Below are 21,853 nucleotides of genomic sequence, written 5' to 3' on the forward strand. Positions count from 1 at the left end.
GAAGCAGGCTCCAGGCCCTGAGCTCTCAGCACAGAGCCAGATGCAGGGTTCGAACCCACGAACTGTGAGATCATGACCTGAGCCAAAGTCGGACGCTTGACCAACTGAGCCACCCAGGCGCCCCTACTTAAAATCAAATTTTTAAAACTTCTTGTTTAGACATGACCTACATGCAGTGAAGACTAATTCCTATGTATGGAAATCTTCTAAACATGAAAAAATATCAATGGTATATGTGAATCAAGAAAATGAAAAAACACAGAAGGCTTGGAACCTATTTCTGGGACACCAGGAATTTCAGGTTCACAACTAAGAAATCAAATATTAAAGGGGCACCTGGGTGGCTCCGTCAGCTAAGTGTCTGACTCTTGACTTTGGTTCAGGTCATGATTTCATAGTTTGTGAGTTTGAGCTCTGCATTGGGCTCCATGCTGCCAGTGGCAGAGCCTGCTTGGGATTTTCTCTCTCTCTCACTCTCTCTCTCCACCTCTCTCAAAAGAAACATTAAAAAAATGAAAAAAAAAATCAAATATTAAGTAAGTTTTGGTTAAATATTAACATTTAAAGCTTGTTTTCCTTTTAGAACTATAAAACTATATTGTGTTAGAAACAAACCTTCACTACCTAATAAGATAGAATTATAGTCTGAAAGCTTTCTAAACTCTAACACTTCAAAATAGAATTCAGTATGTACAAGTGAAAGAGAATATTAAAAGGAAATCTAACACAGAGATGTGAACTTTTTTCCTTACTCCGAACAAGGGAACTCACTAATTCAGTTTTATTTGGCTTATATAAAGGATCTTTTCAGGCCACCTTCTAATTTTAAAAAGTATAAGGGCTTTGATGAAAAGCTTTAAAAATTGAGTGAGCTTATTATTAATCTGAACAATGAATCAAAACATAGCTGATTTTATTGGACAGTTAGAACTATCTATCCTTGGCTGTTTTCAGGTGTTAAAGAGGAGATTAGGTATCTGTAAATATTAGTGATAGCTGTGTAAATTAACACAAAGCTGTCTAAATTAACAAAGAATTTTCTTTGTTAACCAGACAAAAAGTTATAGTTTACTGCCTACAATTATGTGCCAGGTAATAGGTGCTATACTTTCGTCTCAAATTTCATTGTAAAGACGGAGTTTTTCTTACAAATGAATATAAGCATCTAATTAATTCTTCTTTGTCATCATGTGGCCAGAAGTTAGGAAGACTGGAGGACTTTAGGATCCAATCATGCTACAATAATTTGGCAACCTCTCTGCTGAACAACCATGATAGAATGAGGTCCTGGTATGTAACCTTACTTTTCCTTCCTATTTGTTTTAATTGATCTAGTGGGCCAGACAGAAATCAGTTGAGTTTTTTTTTTTGTTTTTGTTTTTTTTCCCAACGTTTATTTATTTTTTTTGGGACAGAGAGAGACAGAGCATGAACGGGGGAGGGGCAGAGAGAGAGGGAGACACAGAATCGGAAACAGGCTCCAGGCTCTGAGCCATCAGCCCAGAGCCTGACGCGGGGCTCGAACTCACAGACCGTGAGATCGTGACCTGGCTGAAGTCGGACGCTTAACCGACTGCGCCACCCAGGCGCCCCTGTTGAGTTTTTAAAAATACAAAATGTAAAAGCTAGAGACTTCTTTATATTTAACTTGATTAAACAATTTAGTATTTCACCTTATCTCAACTACACCAACTAATGGAAGAGAGATCCTAGAAAACAATACCTTTTTTGTTTCAAATTGTGCTTCTTCCTGACAGCATCCTCTACAGTCAGGATCCAGCTGAAGCAGGTTAAACTGTCCAAGAAGATCACAAGAGCTGCAGAGTAAGTTGCTGGAGAAGCCCAACTCTCTGCAAGCCTCCGATGAAAACTCTGCCCCAAGTGCACACACCTGAAAATAAAAAAAAAAAAAGAGAAATAAAACATTATTGCATATTTGTATCACAAAACTTCCCAGAAAGGAAAAACTAGGGTTATCCAAATCTAACACACTGGAGATGAATTTCCGAAATGCCTCATTTAGAGACAAATTGTTAAATATTTTTGAACTCTATAACCTTAGATGAGTCTTTGGCTCTTCCTACTTCCCTCACAATTTTTTTCTTAAAAATTTGCTATTTTTCAGCTTAGCTGAAATATGAATTAATATGCTTTCTTTATGATGTGTATATTACATACAATACCTTTACTAAACACTCAAGTTTTTTTTGAAAAGGAATTTCCTTAGAAGATAAACCAATGCCCCTGTTGATATGGGTCTATGGAGTAATACTAATTTCTAGACTTCTCTTCATTCACATCTAGCAGTGGAAAGGTGAAGAGGATGGAGAAGAGCAGGAGCACATCAGAAATAAAACTATGGGGGCACCTGGGTGGCTCAGTCGGTTAAGTGTCCGATTCTTAATTTCAGCTCAGGTCAAGATCTCATGGTTTAGTGAGCTCTAGCCTCACGCTGGGCTCTGTGCTGACAGTGTGGAACCTGCTTGTGATTTTGTCTCTCTCTCTCTCTAAAAAATAAACATTAAAAAAAAAAAAAAAAAAAGCAATGAACTTTGGGGATTAGGTATCAGCTCCATCACTTAAAAGATGTTGTGACCCTGAGCAAGATAACCTCCCTCAGCTTTAATTTCCTCACTGATAAAGCAAGGACAATAATGCTTACATAAAAGAGATTGCAGTACAGATGAATGAAATGAGTTATGTAACCCATCAAAACAACCGGCAAAGGTGGGTTTATCTGTTCTCATCCCTTACCATTGTCTCATGCATGTCTCAGTGAATATGGTATAGCTTCACCTACAGTCAATCTCTCTACCTGTGCTTTGGAGTCTATCTTCTGCCATCTCCACAGGGATTTTAATTTAGTCGGTAACTCAATTCTTCAGTGTATTCAAACCTTATGGTTCTAACCACTTTCCCCCACCTTCTGTCATTTCTGAATTGTTACTATAGTCCAGCTTCTGATCCTACCACTTGACTAAACTTGCCAAAAATCATTAAATGGAAAGACATTCAAAACTGTTCTGGCTCTAGCTGTTCCTTCCATGGGCTTGTCTTCCTTCTCCTTCCTTTTCTATGCAGGCATCTCTTAAGCACTTCTGTTTCCCATTCTATTTTTGGCTTTTTCTTTGCTTTACATATATTCTATAGACGACCGTATCTTTCCCAAGGCTTCAAATACCCACTTATCGAAAACTCTTGAGTCTTTTTGAGTGTCAAACTTCCAAAGCCAACAGCCTACCCGACTTCATCATGTTCCACAGGCATTGCAAATCAAAAAAAACTCCAACAGTGAAACTTACCTTTTCTGCTTAAATCTATTCCTCCCAATGTATCCAATTATTTTAGTAAAATGGCACCATTTTCCCTGACCACCTAGTTGCTGAGGTCATTCTACATTCGACATTCTTCACCATTCTTACAAGCAATTAACAAGTTTTGACAATTCTATTTCTTAAAGAGCTCTCAAATCATTTCTTGTCTCAGTGGCTTTAATGGTCACCACCAGTCGTACCTTTCTTTACTTCTCCAATCTCATTCTACTTTTCAGCTATAACAAATTCCTGGAAGAATAAAACTCCCACTCATACATTTGCTCAAATTTTTCTTACATCTAAGGCTCCTTTTTCAACTTATTTCAAGAACCTGATTAGTATCAGTCTTCCAGGAAGCCTTCTCTGTGTGTGTGTGTGTGGGGGGGGGGGGCGGAGTATGAGATCCTATCTTTAGCCATAGTACTTTTCAGAGGAAGAAATCTGTGCATAGGTCTAAGATGGTGCCACTCATGACACTGTACTATGTGAATCTAGAGTTGTCTGATTCCCTAGTACTGTGAACTCTTTTGAGGGCAAGCATTAAGTTACCTGTTTTAATAGCACTTGTGCTAGTTCTCATGTGTACTGAACAAATGAACTGGTCAAAACTACAGCCTCAAGTATAGAGGAATTTCAGATTGTTTGACTGCAATTGGTTCATCTTCTAGACCAAGGGTATGCAAACTTTCTGTAAAGGGCTAGATTAGTAATTGTGTTAGGTTTTGGTGGCTAAATGGTTTTGTTGCAACTACTCAACTCAGCCATGGCGACACAAAAGCAGTCACAGAAAATAACAAATGAGTGGGTGTCTGTGTTCCAATAAAACTTTACATAAACAGGGTTAGCTGGATTTGGGCCACCAGCTGTATGTAGTCTGTCAACCTTCTAAGCTAACCAGGTAGATCAAAATCCAAGGACATCTGCCAATATAAAAACTAGTGCTGGCATACTCTCCCAAAATGCTGATCATCCCACTGGTCTTGTGTTAGTCAATACCCTAATTTGATACTTTATACATCTTTTACCTTATCTCAGTAATAATGTGGGATGTGTATAATATTCAAATAGATCAAGTATCCCAGTCTTATGGGAGGCACCTAAGATACGTGCTACTCTACTATGAATAAAGTATTTCTTCATTAGTAAAGTGATATGCTTGATCTACTTCACAGGTTAATTTGTATTTTTCAAAGATGGCCACACGAACATATATGCATCATCCCACACGATGTTCTTACAGTGTGACTGGCAGTCCTCTACTGCAGAGTAGGAGTCTATTTTCCCTCCCCATGAATCTGGGCAGGGGCTTGTGACGGATTTGACCAGAGTGCAAAAGAAGTGATACTATGTAATTTGAGGGTAGGTCATAAAAAAGGAAACAACATGGCTATTGGTCCCACATTCTGTGCCTCTGTCTCTCTTGGAACATTCAACTTCGGAACTTAGACACCATACTGTAAGGTAACCTAAATTAGAGGGATAACATGGAGATTCCCATGTAGATAGCAACTGAAGCCCCAAACTGACAACCATCATCAACTAATAGACATAGGAGAAAAGAATCTTCATTATTTCAGACCCCAGTCTTTCAGCTGAGACACCATGGAACATACAACTCATCCTGTTGTGCCCTGTCTGAACTGCTCACCCACAGAATCTAAAAGCAAAACAATTTTTTTTATTCCACTATATTTTATGGTGACTTGTTTTGCAGCCATGGTAATTAAAATAGGCAATAAAAGTGAAATCACTTTGAAACTATGAACTGCTTAACAAATGTCAAGAAATTGTTATTGCCAAAGCAGGTTTAACAAAACAAAAATCTCGAATGATCATGCAGTTGTGTTATTTGGTTTTATTCTGGCATTTATTGAGCACCTACTGACAGGTGGCATAATATGCAAAACAGGTGTTTTGGAGTCTGATGACATCTTGATTCAAATGTCAGCACAGAGCAACCTTACTTCTGAATTTCTGAATACGAATAATTACTATTTATCTCACAAAATTTTGAGGATTAAAGGAGAAAAAGTACTGGCAGCATCTAGTTTCCTAGCCAAGACACAGTAGGTACTTAATAAATGTTAGCATTATTCCCACTTTCCAGTGCTCTTAAAAACCTTAAAAAACACAACACACTACTTATGTTTTAATCATTAGACACAGGATAGAGAACAAGTGTAGTGAAGTTACATTCATGAGTTTCATGAATGAACTACTTTCTAGCTCTTCTATCATTAGTTTTGCAGACTCAATGCTTTGAATCTAAGGAGATCGGAACATATTTAGTACTTCACTAATAAATATCAAATGCTAAATAATATAGGAGTTCAAAATTATAAATGTATGATGATCTTTTTATGAGCAAAAACTGTACAACATTTAAATGGCCACATTAAGGCCACACATTAAATTTTAAAATAATCGGCCACACTTGTAAGAAAGACACAGATTCTAAGGACAGGGTGGGATAACCCTGTTTGGGATAACCATTTAACTTTCCCTAATTCAAAGTAGGATTGACAAGCTAAAAGACTCCATTCTTTCCTTCATGCATTACTCATGATTTTTCTGGTATCACTATTTCTTTCTAGATGAGGGTTGTTGTCAGGGAAACTGAATCAACCATATTGTAACATTACCTATTCAGGCAGAAGTCTGGTATATACAACTTACTATACATACATATGAATAGTTGTCTCTTAACTTACCCTTAGTCTCAGAAAACTCATAAGTTTCTCATATAATTGTGAACGGATTTCAAATCTGAGACTAAACCAAAGGGATGGGATTATCGATCAACCCTATGAAAATAAATACCAGAAACATGGCCATTATAGCAAGCTCTTACAAAACACCAGATATTCTGCTAATAAGCATTTTATATCATTACTCCATTCAATCTCAACCACTCTCTTAGTTATTATCCCCATTTTACAGAGAAATAGAGGCTTAGGATAGTTAAGGTAATCTAAAATAACACAGCACACAGGAGGTGGCAGCATCAAGATTGTAATCCTGATTGGCCCTCAAAACCCTCACTATGAGCTATTTCAAAGAATCCATGATGCACCATTTCAAAGAATCCATGATGCACCATTATTGTATGTACCACAAAGAATAATAACAAAAATGCTGGCAATTATAATCCTGTCCCCCAGACTGATGGAGGTGTTAACCTGTGAAGAAAAGGGGAATGAAGTGTTATGTTTCAGAATTAAAGATATACAGTATCATTCTGTACTGCTTTGGGTATATAGTGCCTTTCAAAATATTGAAGAAATATTATGAATGAGCTAAATGAAGACTTGAATACCACTTAGTTCTGGGTGCCCCAGAGAACAGCTCCCGTAGGCCATACTAAACTATTACTTTTCTAACGCTTAAGCATATTCAGAATGTATTTTCAGATTAAATCACTTTATATCCTCCCAGATGTCACCTCACTGGAATGCTGGTAACTATGCATTGCTATTAACTTTAAATTAGAGATCTACAATGGCACAGTGATGAAAACTTGTCTAGTCTAAGGACTCAGAGGTTTAAATAAACAAAGAAGGAGCTAAATCCTCTAACCAACCCAGCAGCTCAACCTCAAGGTGCCAAGGAATTCTTTCCTCATTCTCTTTTCATTCATCTGTCAGGTTCCAAAGATTTGGCTTATTGTTACCACTGCCAACTACTTATTCTAGTTGGCCTCCCCCCACCCCCCGGCTTTAGACTAACTGGGAAATGCAGTTTTCTAACTTCTTAGTGTTTTACCAACAACCCTCCATGCTTCCCTTTTCATTCTCAAGGAATTTATTGACCTATTTTCTTAAAAATACTACTTATTACTGAAGAGACAGAAATACACCTTAGGGAAGTTAACAATTATTTCAACAAGGGTGAATTCCTCAGAACTGTCTATTTTTGGAGTCATTCTGTATTTGTGGGAGTGGGTGGGGTTCATCACCAATCTACACAAACTACAGATATCCTCAGGATTCTGATAGCAAGGAACAAACACAAGTGAACTAGGAAGCCATCCACATGTCAGAAGGATTTTAATGATCAGAAGGATTTTAATGAATACATACGAGGAACAATATAAAAAAACATCCCCCCAAAAGGTCTCTGTATTCCCTTTGGGTACAATCTAATTGGCACAGGAGCTGGGGGAGTGCACAGAGTTATGGTGCTGTTAAGACTGTGCATCTGTGTAACAGAGTATAAGATATGATGATAGAATATGCGAGGGAGAGAGTACACCTGGCTTTGCAAATCTGGAAATGGTATGTAAATTAAGCTCTGCATTTTATCTAAATACTCTACTTTAGGCCTGGTGAGGGAGAGCGTGGTATGGGAGATATGCTAAAACAAATGACCCCAATTCTTCAGCTCTACCTTTTGGCTCTCGCAGTAGAGGTAAGATTTGGGAATTAAACCTGTCTAGACAAATACGTATCAGGTGAAATAGGCCTTGTTAAGAAATGTTCAAAATAGACTCCACCTTAAAAGCAACACGGAACCACTGAATTTTAATAATGACAGTTCTAAGTTTTAAAAAGATGACTTTGGATGCATCATAAAGATTGAACTAAAAAGGGGGAAAATGAAATAGGGAACCTTGTTTAAGGAAGCTGTTGTGGGAATTCCAGGCAAGCAAAAATAGTGGCTTGAATTTAGGTACTGCCTATGGAAATAGAATTAAGTAGACTGGCTTGGAAATTTTTAAGGGTTTAATGACTAATTGGATTCAAAGAGTGAAAGAGAAGAATTTTAAAATGACTACTTGCTGGGTTGGGCAATTGGGAAGCTGGCAAAGCCAACCATTTAGGTTCTGATAATTATAAGAGTGAGCCAGGAGGCTGTTATTGTTAAGGAGATATTTATTGGTGGCCTGAATGAGGGATTAACAAGAAGTGCATGCATTTGAGAGAGATTTAGGAAGTAAAATCAACAAGACTTGGCAATTGCCTGATGTGAGGGATGTAAAGAAAGGAAAGAATCAAATATCCAACTTTCTGACTTAAATTCTGTGGTCACTGTGGTAGATTATTTAATGGCCATAAATTCCTCCTATCCTGATATGTATATATTTCCATATACATATGAGGAGTATGTCACTCCTCCCATTTAGAAGTAGAGTCTGTTTCTCCATCCCTGAAATCTAGACCCGCCCTACGATTTGTTTTGACAAATACTGTGGGGTAGAAGTGATATGTGTAATTTCAAAATATATGTAAATGCCTCCTGGGCTTCAGGAGGCATTGCAGCTTTTGCTCTTTAGGAGTGCTGCCCGGAGACTGCTATGAAAAGAAGCTGGGCTGGCCTGTTGGAGGCCAAGAGGTCACATGGAGGAGAACCAAGTTATCCTGGCTAACAGCACCAACTAAGAATGAAGCCATCTTGGACCCTGCAGTTCAGCTGACCCACAGAGTTATGAGAAATCCTTGTTATTTTAAGCCACTAAGTTTTGGGGTGGTTACACAACAGTTGATAATTAAAGTGAAATGAGGGGAAGTCAACGTGAAATGTTATTCCTTATCTTTGCATGGTGGTGGACTCAAATTACCCAAGATAGGCAAAAAAACAAACAAACAAAACAACCCCCCCCACCCCAACACAAAAACCAACCTCCGGTAGAAAGTTCAGAGACGGTTCTTTCAGTAATTTCTAAGGCACCAAATGCCTGAATAACAGAGTACCGTAATACTAATCAGAGAAGTAAAAAATCCACCTTTTAGGTATGGTTGCAAAAACAGGCAGGATCTTCAAACCTTTTTTTTTTTTTCTAATTTGACTTTTTATTGTATTTTTTGAGAGACAGAGCAGGAGCAAGGGTAGAGAGAGAGGGAGACATAGAATCCAAAGCAGGCTCCAGGCTGTCAGTACAGAGCCCGAAGGGTTTGAATGCAAGGACTCAAGATCATGACCAGAGCTGAAGTTGGACACTGAGCTACCTAGGTGCCCCAGGATCTTCAAACTCTTTGAGGAAAGTAAAGCAGGGGTGTTTATAGAAGCCTTCGGTATAGGTCCTAACTCCCTCAAACCTTGGATAAACCAATCAAACCAGGTCTCCTTGGAGAAAAATTTTCAGCAGGTTCAGAAAAATAAATACCTGAAGAATTACGTTGAGTAATGAAGCAAGTAAAGTCTCTCACAGTGTCTAGAAAAAAAAGTTATTCATTCACATAGCAAAACATGGACTGCAAGATTCTTGGGAGGAATTAACCAATATTAAGTTGTACCTAACCCAACAGAAAAATAAGACAAAATTAGCTCTATCCCGTTCAAAGATTGAGAACGCATCTGTTGTGTTAATGGAGAAAAACTAAATAAAAAAGTTAACACTGCCCGATTTTAAACGAGATGAAGACTATCAATTTTAGAAAATCAATTTAAAAAATTGTGCTTTACCACGGAGTAGTTCCTTTAATTAAAACGTCAAAAACCACAAATGGCACTAAAACGTACCCAACAGCACGTGAATAACATATCAGATAAAAAGGTCTGTCTAACAGTGAATTAGACACCACTAACAATTCAGGGGAAAAAGTAAACAGAAAATGTACCCTGAACCAAAGACTTGGGGCTTTCTTCTAAGATTTAGGGAGCCTTGTCACAAGGAACGGTAGGTAGTCCCTTGTATTTCGTCCATTTAAAAACAACCTTCATTCCTTTCCAAGGTCTATTGCCTCCCCCCTAGGCCCCCCTCCCCCCCCCCCCCCCCCCCCCCGCCTCACTGTGTGGTTTACAGACTGTTATTAGCTGGAGCTCTGCAAAAGAAGATAAATACTACTCAAGATATTCTGAAGTCAGGAGAAAGAACCGCTAGAAACCCGGGCGGGAAAGGGAAAACATCAAATCAGGAATGAAGCCACGTAGCATTCCGGCCACAGCGGTGGCTAAGGAAACCCAGACCTCCCACCCTCTCCCAGTGTGGCTCCCATTCCGTACTGCATGTTCCGTCTTCCTCAGAGCAATATCCCCCACTCGCGCCTAGGATGCCGCGGAGATGATCTTCACTCACCGCTTGAAGCACAGCCGCCAAGAGCAACCGCAGCCCAAACGCCGGCCCCAGCCATCCACCAGGCCCAGCCGCCATCGCTACCATCTTCCGTAGGTCTCCAACTGCCCAGAGGACCCCGCAGCTAGGGGCGTCCACTCCAGAGCCTGATCCAAAACAGGCTACTAATGGCCGTTGCCATCAAATCTCTTACTCTGCAGAGACGCGTATTACCTAAGGGTATATGGAAGCTTAAAGATGGTCGAATACCTTTATATTTCATATAAATATAAAGCCGCTGGGTCCTTTTGATAACCCCTATCAGGCATTTACCTAAGCTCCCAAACTTGTGAAGCTCCGCGTTCCTTCCTTTTATTCACGACATTTCGTCAAGCAGCCAAGAAGCTCCGCCTTTGGCAGTCTAGGCCTGCCTCCTTCTCCAAGTTTACCCAATCGAATGTCGCTTTGGTTGACACCTGCGGCAAAGGAAACCAACCGTAACACGAACCAAGAGCAAAGCTCCGGGGTTCTTCGGTCCAATAAGCACAACGGAACGGGAGCAGAGGGTGGAGCCTCTGGTTGCCGAGCAGCGTACGTGGATGCGTGCGCGTGGTGGCTGAGGGGGATGGGCAGGGGGCGGAGCCGAGGGCGGCGCAGCCGCAGCCGCAGCGCTGGCGGAGGAGCGCGCGGCCGCGAGCAAAGGAGGGAGGGAAGGAAGGAAGAGAAGGAGGCGGGCAGGCAGGCAAGCGCGGGGGTCGGGGACTGAGGCAGTAGAGAGAGGCGAGAGCCCGGCAGCCGCTTCGCGCTGTGTTTGCTGCGCGGGCTTTTGGAGGGGGCGACCGTTGAGTCGGTCCAGGAGAAGCGGGCACCGGCGGCGTTGGTGCTGGCGCCTGGGGGCGGGGGACTGGAGAGGCAAGAAGGGGGGTCGCTGCGGTGGTTCTCTCGCTGTCGCGCTCTCCTTGCCTTTCTCCCGGCTCGGTGGGCTTCCCCCGGCGTCTCACTCGCCTCCGGGGCCCCGCTCCCCGCCCCCCGCGGTATGTCTTGATCCCGAGCAGCGGGTTTCATGGGGCTCCTTAGGATTATGATGCCGCCCAAGTTGCAGCTGCTGGCGGTGGTGGCCTTCGCAGTGGCGATGCTCTTCTTGGAGAACCAAATCCAGAAACTGGAGGAGTCCCGATCGAAGCTAGGTAAGGAGCAGAGCCACTCGGGGCTGAGTGGTGTAGAAGGGGTCGGGCCAGGGAGGCATGGCAACCCGAGCAAGTGGGCTTTCGTCTAACCTGCGGTCTGGCTCGGGGGCAGGAAGCTGATAGAGCTTGCAAAGAGAGCTGGGACTGGGGGCATCGAGAACACAAGCTCCAAGAAAGGTGTGAATTAAGCTTGAGTGGCGTGCTGGGCTCGCGAGGTCACGGGGCAGAGGTTGCTAGGGTGGGCTTTCCCGTGCCTTAAGGGTTACCCAAAGTAAGCATTCCAAGGGGGAGACCGCTAAAGAAGACCGAACTCAGTAGGGAGCGGGAACTGCTGGAGGAGGCAGAAACGCTCAGCCTGCGTGTTTTCTTGAGTCTGCCGAAAGCCCTGGTAGTGCCAGTCCAGGGGTGTGCTAATTGAGACGTTGGCACCTGGAGACAGATCTTTTGGGGATGGGGCGGTTCACGAAGGGATAGATGCTCAGAAATGGAGGGAGATACTGGGAATGATGGTGAGTAAAAGAAATACACTGTAGTGAGTTGCACTCTTGTGCTGGGGGCAGCAGGGGACCACACAACTGACGGGGGAAATAGGCTGCCAGGTAGGACAGGAAAGCAAATAAAAAGCTTTTCAGTGAGGTACTGAAAGGAGGCATACAGGCATTTAAACTTTTTTCTTTTTTTAGTGGAGCTGAATTTTGTTAATATTTTGGGCTTAAGAATAGGAATGTTGATGTACGTGGTTCCCGGCAATGTTGATGTAATGAATTTAGAAGAGGAGGGAACGCTAAAGGGGAATTATAGTTAGATTGAAGTTTGTGTAAGGAAAAGTAAGATTGTACAATAAATTAACCATATCCTTAAGTATCTTAAGGAGTTAACAGTGATTACTTTAATGAGAGAAGAGGTCTCAAGTACAAAATGTTGGAGTATGAAGTTGTGAAAGACCAGAAAAATGCACAGATAATAGGTACTTTCAGATTAGTAAGGAACTTTGGCATTTGGTAGGAATTTTGGATGTAGAGGGAGTGTTAAAAGAATGTCTGCGATACATTTTGATTAAAAAATGTACACGGCATTTAAAAATCAGCTCAAGAGGCTATAATTTGAATATGGAAAAGAAATGTAGTGTTTTTATCGGTACACTTTCACTTGTTGTTTTAAATACTTTTTGAGAAGGAAGCAATAAAATAGCAGCAGCAAAATCATTTAGACTGAGTAACAGCTAGATGCTGCTGTGGGTGATTATTAAGGAAAATGTATTAGCAAATAATTGTTACAAGTATAGCTTCCTATTTGCAGTTTTGGCAGACTTTGCAGAAAGCCTTGGAAACATTTTGAAGAGCAGTCTATCAAAGAGCATCAGATAAATCTAACTGAAGTGCAACTAAAGTTGAAGGAGGAGCTAAGGATAATTCCAGTCCTGAACTCTAGGGTAAAACTATACATACGGTTTTGAAGAGAGATCACATTTATTTACCATGATTTTATTAATATGTATCTTATATGATGGAAAAATTGTTCACCTTACATATTGAAGGTTGGCCAGTACAGTTTTCCCTTCTGTTTGGATACACTTCGCAGCATTCAGGGTCATATTCTGGCCTCTTTAATGACCCAGCTTTACAGAAAAAAAATGACTGTAGGAGAAATTTGAAAGTTATATTAAAATTTAGATTTGTACTTATTCTTTGTTACATTGCTATTTAGATTTCTTAGACACATTACGCTGGTAAGGATAACCTCACTTTTTTATGTTCCTTTTTTGCCTCAGATTTTCTTCATAATACTTGAAAGTGGGTTCCATAGACACAACCTAAATTATTTTAAAAAGAGGATTATCTTAACATGTAGAAAGCTACGGGTAGAAAACAATGTGGTTTTTTTTCATTATATTTTGTAAGAAACCTTTAAATTCCATCAGGAAGAGTAAATATGGATCAAACCAAGTACTCAAAAATAAGCTAACAAGAGGAGCTCAGATACAAAACACTTGAAGGAACTAATAATGCTCTGGAGCTGCAAAAACATGGCAAATAAAATGTATAACTTTATATCACTAGTTTTTATTTTTTAAAAAGAAAAGTCTTATAAAAAGCAGTACTAAAACGGATGTTACCAGTTAGTAATCTTAGGGAAGGAATGCAGAGAAGGCATAGTTGATAATCAGACTCTGTACTAGGCACTTCCATACGGGATATTCTTATGTAATCTTCCAAGAACACTATAGAAGACTATTTTTACAGATGTGGGAATAGGCTCAAAGGTTATATAACTTGACCACAGAGCTAGTAGTGGCAGAGTCAGGATTGGAACCCAGGTTAAGTGTGATTCCACACCAAGTGCTTCTTTAATTAGACCAGCCTGCTTAGGGCTTTGTACTGACGCTACACTAAGATTTAGCAGTTTAAGTAGAATTTTTAAATGGTAGTATCAATGTTTAATTGCGTTTATTGCTGAGAATGAATATAATTCTGAGAAAATCTAATTTCTGACACAAAGAAATTGGTTTAGTGTAATGTCTGCTCCTTGTTTATATCCATATAATGAACATAATTATATTACCCAATGAAACGACTGCAATAGTTTATTTCTGTTTTAGAAAAAAAAAAAAGCCTGTGGTTGTTTTCTGTAAGTGTAAAGCTTTCTGTTAGCTTATGCAAAAGTTATAAAATTTACACAGGCAAATCTATCAATTTAAGCCACTAAGTTTCTTCTGTTTCTTGAAGACTTTCCCCAACCAAGATTATGTACATTCTCTAGATTTTGTTATAGTATTTTATAATTTTTATTTCTTACATTTAGTTCTTTAAAGCATTCATATATTTGTAGAGATTTATTGTAATTTCTCTCAATGAACAGCCACTTATGGCAAATATTAATAATTCATTTCCCACTGTATGTTACAGTTTTTTTTCCACATGGTTCCTTTTTCATATATTACATTTTTTTATGTTTTAGAATTGATTTTGAACTCCATGTTTTTTACTAATTTAGAGATTCTTTAAACCTCAAAGGACCTGTATATAGACTTCAAGATACCCATAAATTCCCTGAAATTATATGCACAGCTTTTATTAGATTTGTGAAGGCATATGCGATCCCCTTAATGGTGGGAATCACTGACTTGGAGTAGATGGTTTGTATTTAAGTGTGTTTTTTATTTCTTTGTTTTTAATATTAACATGCAGCTTGTGAGTTACATCTAGGATACGAACACATTAGTTAGGAGAAAAGGTTTTTGGGATGTTATGTTGAAGAACATAGTATTTAAGTCATTTTATGTAAGTCGTTTTATTAAAATGTATACTTAATTTTTCTAATGTAAGATGACATGGAATCAATGAAAACTGTTACTTAGCTTAGTATTTACTTAGCTGTTAGAGCTGCAATTTGTTGCTTTTATGAAGCAGTTTTTTTCTAAATCTTCAGAGACACGTGTAGCTAATGCTGACTGATGGAACTGCAATGAAACCTTTGTTACATAAATATTAGAATTATATGCTTGATAATTTTATTGTCTATAGGGTCTAAGCATTTAAAATGTTTGTTGTTTGACTACTTCTGACACCACTATGTGAATTTACAAATACATTAGGATATAATCTTTTAAATAAGGACAGTAACTCAGAATGGATTGTGTAATCCTCTTCACTGGATGAAAATTATGTTACTCTCTACGTTCTTAAAATCCCCCTAAACTTATGAACTAATTCTGGGACTAAAGTTGATACTGTTCTTTGGAATTTGGTAGTATTTAAAGTGCCTGAAACCGTTCAGCGGTATCTGTAAAATGTTCCCAAGAATGATAGATTTCTCTACTTTTGCAAGTAGAAATTGTTTGCAAAACTCATGGTAGCTACTGTTTAGAGGACTTTGGATTAATTGGAATGCAGTTATTGTAGAATTGCTAATTAGTGCCTCACTTATGAGTCCTGGATAGGATATCTAGTGCCATAGAGTAGTCACTAGAAATAGTTGGTCTCAATTAAGGTAACCCCAGGATGTCTGTCTACCACTCCGTTAAGACTTCTAATAGCTTTTTGGTACCTAGTGGAGTGGCAATAAAAATGAATATTCAAACACTGCTTCCCGAAAGACCACTTTTGAGCCATGGTCTTACACATATCTGGACTTTACAATCATGGTTCACTTTAGCCTAATTGTTTACAGTTTTCTACCCACCCACTAGTAACTGTGTTTATGTACTTTGCCTTTCTGCCTGTTAACTATGGATTAACTGCCTGTTAGGTCACTTGTGCACCTGATCCTGTTCCCTAACCTACAAGGCATGGTTCCAGAAGTTTTCCTTTGTTCTCCTATAATCATCATGTCTTCTCTTTCTGCTTGAATATTCTTAAGCAGAAATAGACTATGAGCATGCTATTATTTCTCCCATCCAAAAACCAAAACAATACTTTCTCTTGACTACCCTTTTCTCAGCCAACCTCTGTTCCATATTTTGTCTTCCCTTTGCAGTGTAACTAAAAACTTGTCTTACTGACTCCAATTGCCAAACTCACCAGTAATTTCTCTAAATCCTATGCTCAATTTTTCGTCTTCATTTTATTTGACCTATCAGAATTTGACACAATTGATCACTTCCTCTTTTTTTGATAGATTTTCTTTACTTGGTTTTCAAGATACCATAATCTTGGTTTTCTTCCCACCTTATTGGTCACTTCTCTGAATCCCGTGTTGGATTCTCCTTTTCTCCTCAACCTCTTAGCATAAGAATAACCTTCTCTATTTACTCTTCTCTATTTACTCTCCCTTAGTTGGTGATTTATATGCTGACAATTTCCAAATATATAATTCTTTTTTTTTTTTTGAAGGCACATTTTAAAAATAAATTTTTAAATTTACATCCCGGTTAGCATAGAGTGCAATAATGATTTCAGGAGTAGATTCCAGTGATTCATCCCTACATATAACACCCAGTGCTCATCCCAACAAGTGTCTACCTTAATGCCCCTTACCCAATCGAATATATATTTCGAATTCAGGCTTATTTCCTAGTAATTTGGCTGCCCGCTTGAATTTGTCTTTGAGTAATTAGTAGACATCTCAAGCTCAGTGTTTTCAAAATGGATCTTCTGATATCTTTGTCCACTGCCTCATCCTAAATCTATTTTATCTTTTACCTTCCCTCTCTCAGTCAGTTGATGGCAGCTGTATCCTTTCAGTTGCCAGGGTTTTACTTGCCTTTTCTTTTTCTCACACACTGCATCTAATCTGTCAGAAAAATCTTGTTAACTTTATCTTCAAATATTTCTAGAATATAACTACTACTCAGCACTCGCACTGTTATCACCCTGGTTCAAGATACGTACCATCATCTCTTCCCTGGATTACTGCCATGTCTTAACTAGAATGCTTCCACACTTGCCTTTCTACAGACTATTCTTAATATAACAGCTAGAGTGATCCTTTTAAAATGTAAATCAAATCTTGTCACTCCTCTTTAGAAACTTCCTGATTTAGAGTGATGCTAACTCCTTTTAAAACAAAGCCCACAATTTTTTTTGACTAAACACAGTAAATGGCTTTTTTCCCCATTCATATATTAAATGATCATTTTGGTGGATGGTTTTCCTTTACATGGGTGATTGATTCAGGGTCTCAGGTACCTCCTGCCTTATAATTCTACCATCCAGTCTTTGGAAGTTTTCTGCTGTCATCCCTGGGTAGGGGCAAGAAAGGAGTGAGGACCCCCCCTTTCTGAACTTTTTTGGCCTCTTGTGTCCTCAGTTTATTGATGAAGACAATTCTTTATCCATATGCAAGGGGGGAGGTTGGGAAGTGGGGTTTTTAGCTGGCAGTTACTTACCAGTTCCAACTGTGTATTATAGAAGAGGGCAGCATACATTTGAATTTTTTGAATTTCTTTGCATAAATCCTAAAATTTATTTATTTTGTTTTATGCCTCAACATATAAACTGTCTCAGTAAGTGTTCTATGTGAACGTGAAAAATGTATATTCTGTTGCTGTGGGGGTGGAACATGCAGTAAATGTCAGGTCAAGTTGGTTGGTAAAGTTGTTCTATGTCCTTGATTTTCCTTCTGCGTACTTGTTCCATTAATTATGGAAAGAGGGGTTTTGAAGTCTCTGATAATAATTGTGAATTTGTCTATTTTCCCCTGAAGCTCTGTTACTTTTTGTTTCATGTATTTTGAGGTACTATGATTGGTACATAACGTGTAGGAATGCCATGTCTTCTTGACTAATTAACCTCCTTTTCATTATGAGATGACCCTTTTTATTCTTGGTAATATTCTTTGCTCTGAAACCTAGTTGGTCTGATTAGCCACTTCAGTTTTCTGTTGATTAGTGTAAGCATTGTAGATCTTTTCCCACTTTTGATATCAACTGGTTTGTACCTTTTTATTTAAAATGAATTTCTTGTAGGCAGTACATAGTTGGGGCTTTCCTCCAATTTTATAATCCCCATTGTAAATAGTGGTGTTTAGAGCATTTACAGCTAATGTAATTATTGATATGATTTGGTTTACATTGCTGCATTACTATTTGTTTCTTATTTGTTGCATCTGTTCCATTTCCCTTTTTTGCTGCCTTTCTTAGGATTAACTGAGTATTTTGTTTATTCCATTTTATCTCATTTGTTCACTTACTACCAGTGCACTTTCTTGTGATTTTATTTTATTATTTTTTTTTTGTGGTTGCTGTAGGGTTAATGGTATATATTATACTATGTTGTGTGTAAGAACCTTAATCATTATACTTCCATTTCCTCTCTCCTGGATTTTTGCTATTGTTATTATATATTTTACTTTTACGTGTAAGTTCTATTATACATTATTTTATTTTAAACAGTTATCTTTTAAAGAGATTAAATGTTCCTGCTTTATATTTAGTCATTCATTTTCCATTCCCAGTGCTCTTCACTCCTTTGTGTAGATGCAGGTTTCATTTGGTACTATTTTGCTTAATCCTGAAGGATTTTTTAAAAATTAGTTATACTGAAAGTCTGCTGGTGATGAAATCTTTTCACTTTTGTATGTCTGAAAAAGTCCCTAGTTGCCTTAGATATTTTTGATGGGTATAGAAATTCTAGGTTGACACATATTTTTGTTCTTTCAGTACTTTACAGATATTGTTCCATTGTCTTTTGGCTTATGTTGTTTCTTATGAGGCTGCCATCATTATTCTTTTTGTCCAGCTGTACATAATGTCCTTTTTTTCTTTTGACTGCTTTTAAGATTTTCACTAGGTTTTAAGTAACTAAAATGAGCCTTGCTGTAATTTTCTTCATGTTTTAGTATGTGTTTTATGTATGTATGTATGTATGTATGTATTTATACTTCCAGAGTTCTTTTTTTATTAATAATTTATTTGTTTTTTAATTTGCATCCAAGTTAGCATATAGTACAACAATGATTTCAGGAGTAGATTACTTAATCCCCCTACCCATTTAGTCCATCCTCGTCCCACAACCTCTCCAGCAACCCTCTGTTTTCTGTATTTAAGAGTCTGTTATGTTTTGTCCCCCTCCTTGTTTTTATATTATTTTTGCTTCTCTTCCCTTATGTTCATCTGTTCAGTATCTTAAAGTCCTTATATGAGTGAGGTCATTTATTTGTCTTTCTCTGAGTAATTTTGCTTAGCATAATACCCTCTGGTTCCATTCATGTAGTTGCAGATGGCAAGATTTCATTCTTTTTGATTGCCCAGTAATAGTATGTGTGTTATTTTTGTTAATATTGTTACAGTATATTTAACAGTATTTTGCTTAACAGTAACTTTTAAAAAATAGAAATTAAAAAAAATCTGGCTGTACTGTATAAACATCATAACTAAAATCCTACTGCAAAAAATGAATTCTTCTTCAGTCTTAAGAGAGTTGTAAATTCTACCCTATTTTTGTTCTTCAGAAAAGAGCCTCGTGATTCATTAGAGCTATCTGTGGTTCTTTCAATTTCTTCTTCTTTTTTTAATGTTTGTTTATTTCTGATGTGGGGCTCGATCCAACAAATTGTGGGATCATTACTTGAACTGAAACCAAGAGCTAGACACCTAACCCACTGAGTCACCCAGGTACTCCTCTTTCAGTTTCTAAGGTGTGATGTAAAAGGACAATATCTTAAGTAGTCAGTGATGAGAAATACAATATTTTGAATATAGGGAAGAATGTTCGAGCTTTGAGTAAATTGAGTTATTGAATTAAAATAAATAAAATCCTCTTTCAACCATGCATTTGACTTAGTTGTTTTAGTTTTGTCCATGTCATACTGAAACTAGTTCAAGCAGTTGGTTTTGACATGAAGATTCTTTTTTTTTTTTAACTTATTTTATTTTTGAGAAAGAGAGATAGAACAAGCAGAGAAGAGACAGAGGGGTACAGAGGATCTGAAGCAGGTTCTGTGCTGACAGCAGAGAGCTCAATGTGGGGCTCGAACTCGAGAACTGTGAGATCACGACCTGAGCTGAAGTTGGGTGCTTAACCAACTGAGCCACCCAGGCACCCCAATGACATGAAGATTCTTGATCAAATGTAACTGAGAAGTTTGTGATTATTTTGTATTTAAATTATTTTGTATTAAATCTACTTCTAATTGCCAGGATTTTTAATTTCACCATAGTATTGTTTTTTTAACAAAACACACCCATCTCTAATAAAGTGTTGCATATTCCCTGTGTGCTATACACCTTTGGCAGAAGGCCAGCATAGCTCAATTGTTTCCTCCATAGAAGAGCTTATTAGAAAACCTGGCTTGACATGATCTTAAGGTATAGATTAACGGACAGCTTCTTCATTTTATTATATACGATAGAATAAAAACCATTCACTGTTGTCCTTCACGTTTTGAAGATTAAAATAAAAGAAGCAAACACGCTTCTAATGATATTTTAGTGTCTCAAGATAGATTTCTCAGCAAGGAAAATTAGGGGTGTGTGTGACTTTTGATCCTGAACTTGGGAATTATTATGATAGTCTCTCTCTGATTTGGGATGAACCTTTTCAGGAATGTCTGATTGATGAGATGCCATAGAGTGCGCTTTTTGTGTTGTCCTAGGTTGGAGCCCTAACTAATTAAGCCTGTGACTAGCTACCATCTAATCTAACTCATGACACTCTGACTTCCTTTTGGTCTTTTTTTTTTTTTTTAAGTTTGTTTGTTTATTTATTTATGTTGAGAGAGTGCACAAGCTGGGGAGGGGCAGAGAAAGAGGGAGAGAGAGAGAGAGAGAGAGAGAGAGAGAGAGAAAGAATCCCAAGCAGGCTCTGCACCTTCAGTGCAGTGCCGGACACAGAGCTTGAACTCAGGAATCCTGAGATTGTGACCTGAGCCGAAACTAGGGAGTCAGATGCTTAACTGACTGCCACCCAGGCACCCCTGCTTTGGTCTTTTTTTTTTTCTTACTTGACTTGAATTTCTTCCTTCTTTACCATTGTGCCCATGTTTCTTCAGTGGTTTTCTGCTTCTCCCACTAGTGGCAAGCCTCATGACCTCTGAACCTTCATCTGTAACAGACAATAATAATAACTAACATTTATTGAATACTTATTGTAAACTGGAGATACTTTAAGTGTTTTATATGTATAACTGCATGTAATAACAATGGTGCTTACTTCTGTTCTCAGAGAGTGGGAAGATAAAATGCTCTTCAAATGATATAATGAAAATGTTTGTAAACTATAAAAACTACAGTTATAAATTGTTAATAATAATAATATATTTATTTTCTCTTTGTTGCTGTTGTCTTTTAGTGTAATGTAGTTTTGAGTTTATTTATTTATTTATTTATTTATTTTTATTTTTTTGCTGCTGTTGGCTTTGCCCACTGCCCTACCTACCCAGTGCCTATACCCAGGATTATAGTCGTCTGATATATAAATCAAATGATGATGTTACAGGAGTTAAAGTTTTGACATTCAGGCTGGTTTTTTCCTCTTAGGAAGGAGTAAAAATCACTGGCAGTTCATATTATTGTTCCTAAAAATAGACATCTATTTATTTTCATAAAAATTATAGAAAAGCCCTTTTTAACATGACTAAAGTTTCTTCGGTCTTTCCTCCTAATTTTTGCCAAGTTGGCGGATTAAGGATAGATTTTTATAAAACGCACATTAAATTTGAATTGTGACAGGAATTTGTGTGTGTTTGTGTAAAATAGTTCTTTAGCTTCTAAATAATTTTTTTAAGTGTTGATAGTCAAATTAGTAGAGGGAGAAAGAACCTAAGTCTATTTCTCCACTATGGAACAAGTTTTATGTGATAGTTCCTTTATTGTCAGTATTACCACAATGATTCATTGTCATATTCTCAAATACAGGGGAAAAAATGTGTTTTGTATCCTTTAATTTAGGAACTTCAACTTTTTCTTATTTTTTATTTGATTG

The 21,853-nt window shown here is 38.1% G+C and overlaps 2 protein-coding genes across 5 annotated transcripts in view; one reads left to right on the forward strand and one right to left on the reverse strand.

The window, feature by feature from the left end:
* The window catches only part of SELENOF (selenoprotein F), a 58,070-nt gene extending 47,457 nt beyond the window's left edge, over positions 1 to 10,613 (reverse strand). Inside the window, exons 1-2 of one of the 2 annotated variants that reach the window (XM_003990279.6) lie at positions 10,330 to 10,593; positions 1,724 to 1,891 (exon numbers count right to left, since the gene is read on the reverse strand). In XM_003990279.6, the coding sequence (XP_003990328.2) occupies positions 1,724 to 1,891; positions 10,330 to 10,413 (252 nt within the window). In that variant the 5' untranslated portion in view covers positions 10,414 to 10,593. Of the gene's footprint in view, positions 1 to 1,723; positions 1,892 to 10,329 lie in introns of both variants that reach the window. The other variant, XM_019837379.3, reaches the window with a different exon arrangement.
* A 364-nt stretch (positions 10,614 to 10,977) lies between these two features.
* HS2ST1 (heparan sulfate 2-O-sulfotransferase 1) overlaps positions 10,978 to 21,853 on the forward strand; it is a 175,564-nt gene continuing 164,688 nt past the window's right edge. Inside the window, exons 1-2 of one of the 3 annotated variants that reach the window (XM_045036139.1) lie at positions 10,978 to 11,492; positions 12,792 to 12,924. Coding sequence is in view for 2 of the 3 variants with exons in the window: in XM_006934882.5 (XP_006934944.1) it covers positions 11,369 to 11,492 (124 nt within the window). In the remaining variant the exon portion in view is untranslated. The remainder of the gene's footprint in view (positions 11,493 to 12,791; positions 12,925 to 21,853) is intronic. The other 2 variants (XM_006934882.5, XM_003990280.6) reach the window with 2 other exon arrangements.

This window comes from Felis catus, chromosome C1, assembly GCF_018350175.1.
Source record: "Felis catus isolate Fca126 chromosome C1, F.catus_Fca126_mat1.0, whole genome shotgun sequence".
Lineage (NCBI taxonomy): Eukaryota > Metazoa > Chordata > Mammalia > Carnivora > Felidae > Felis > Felis catus.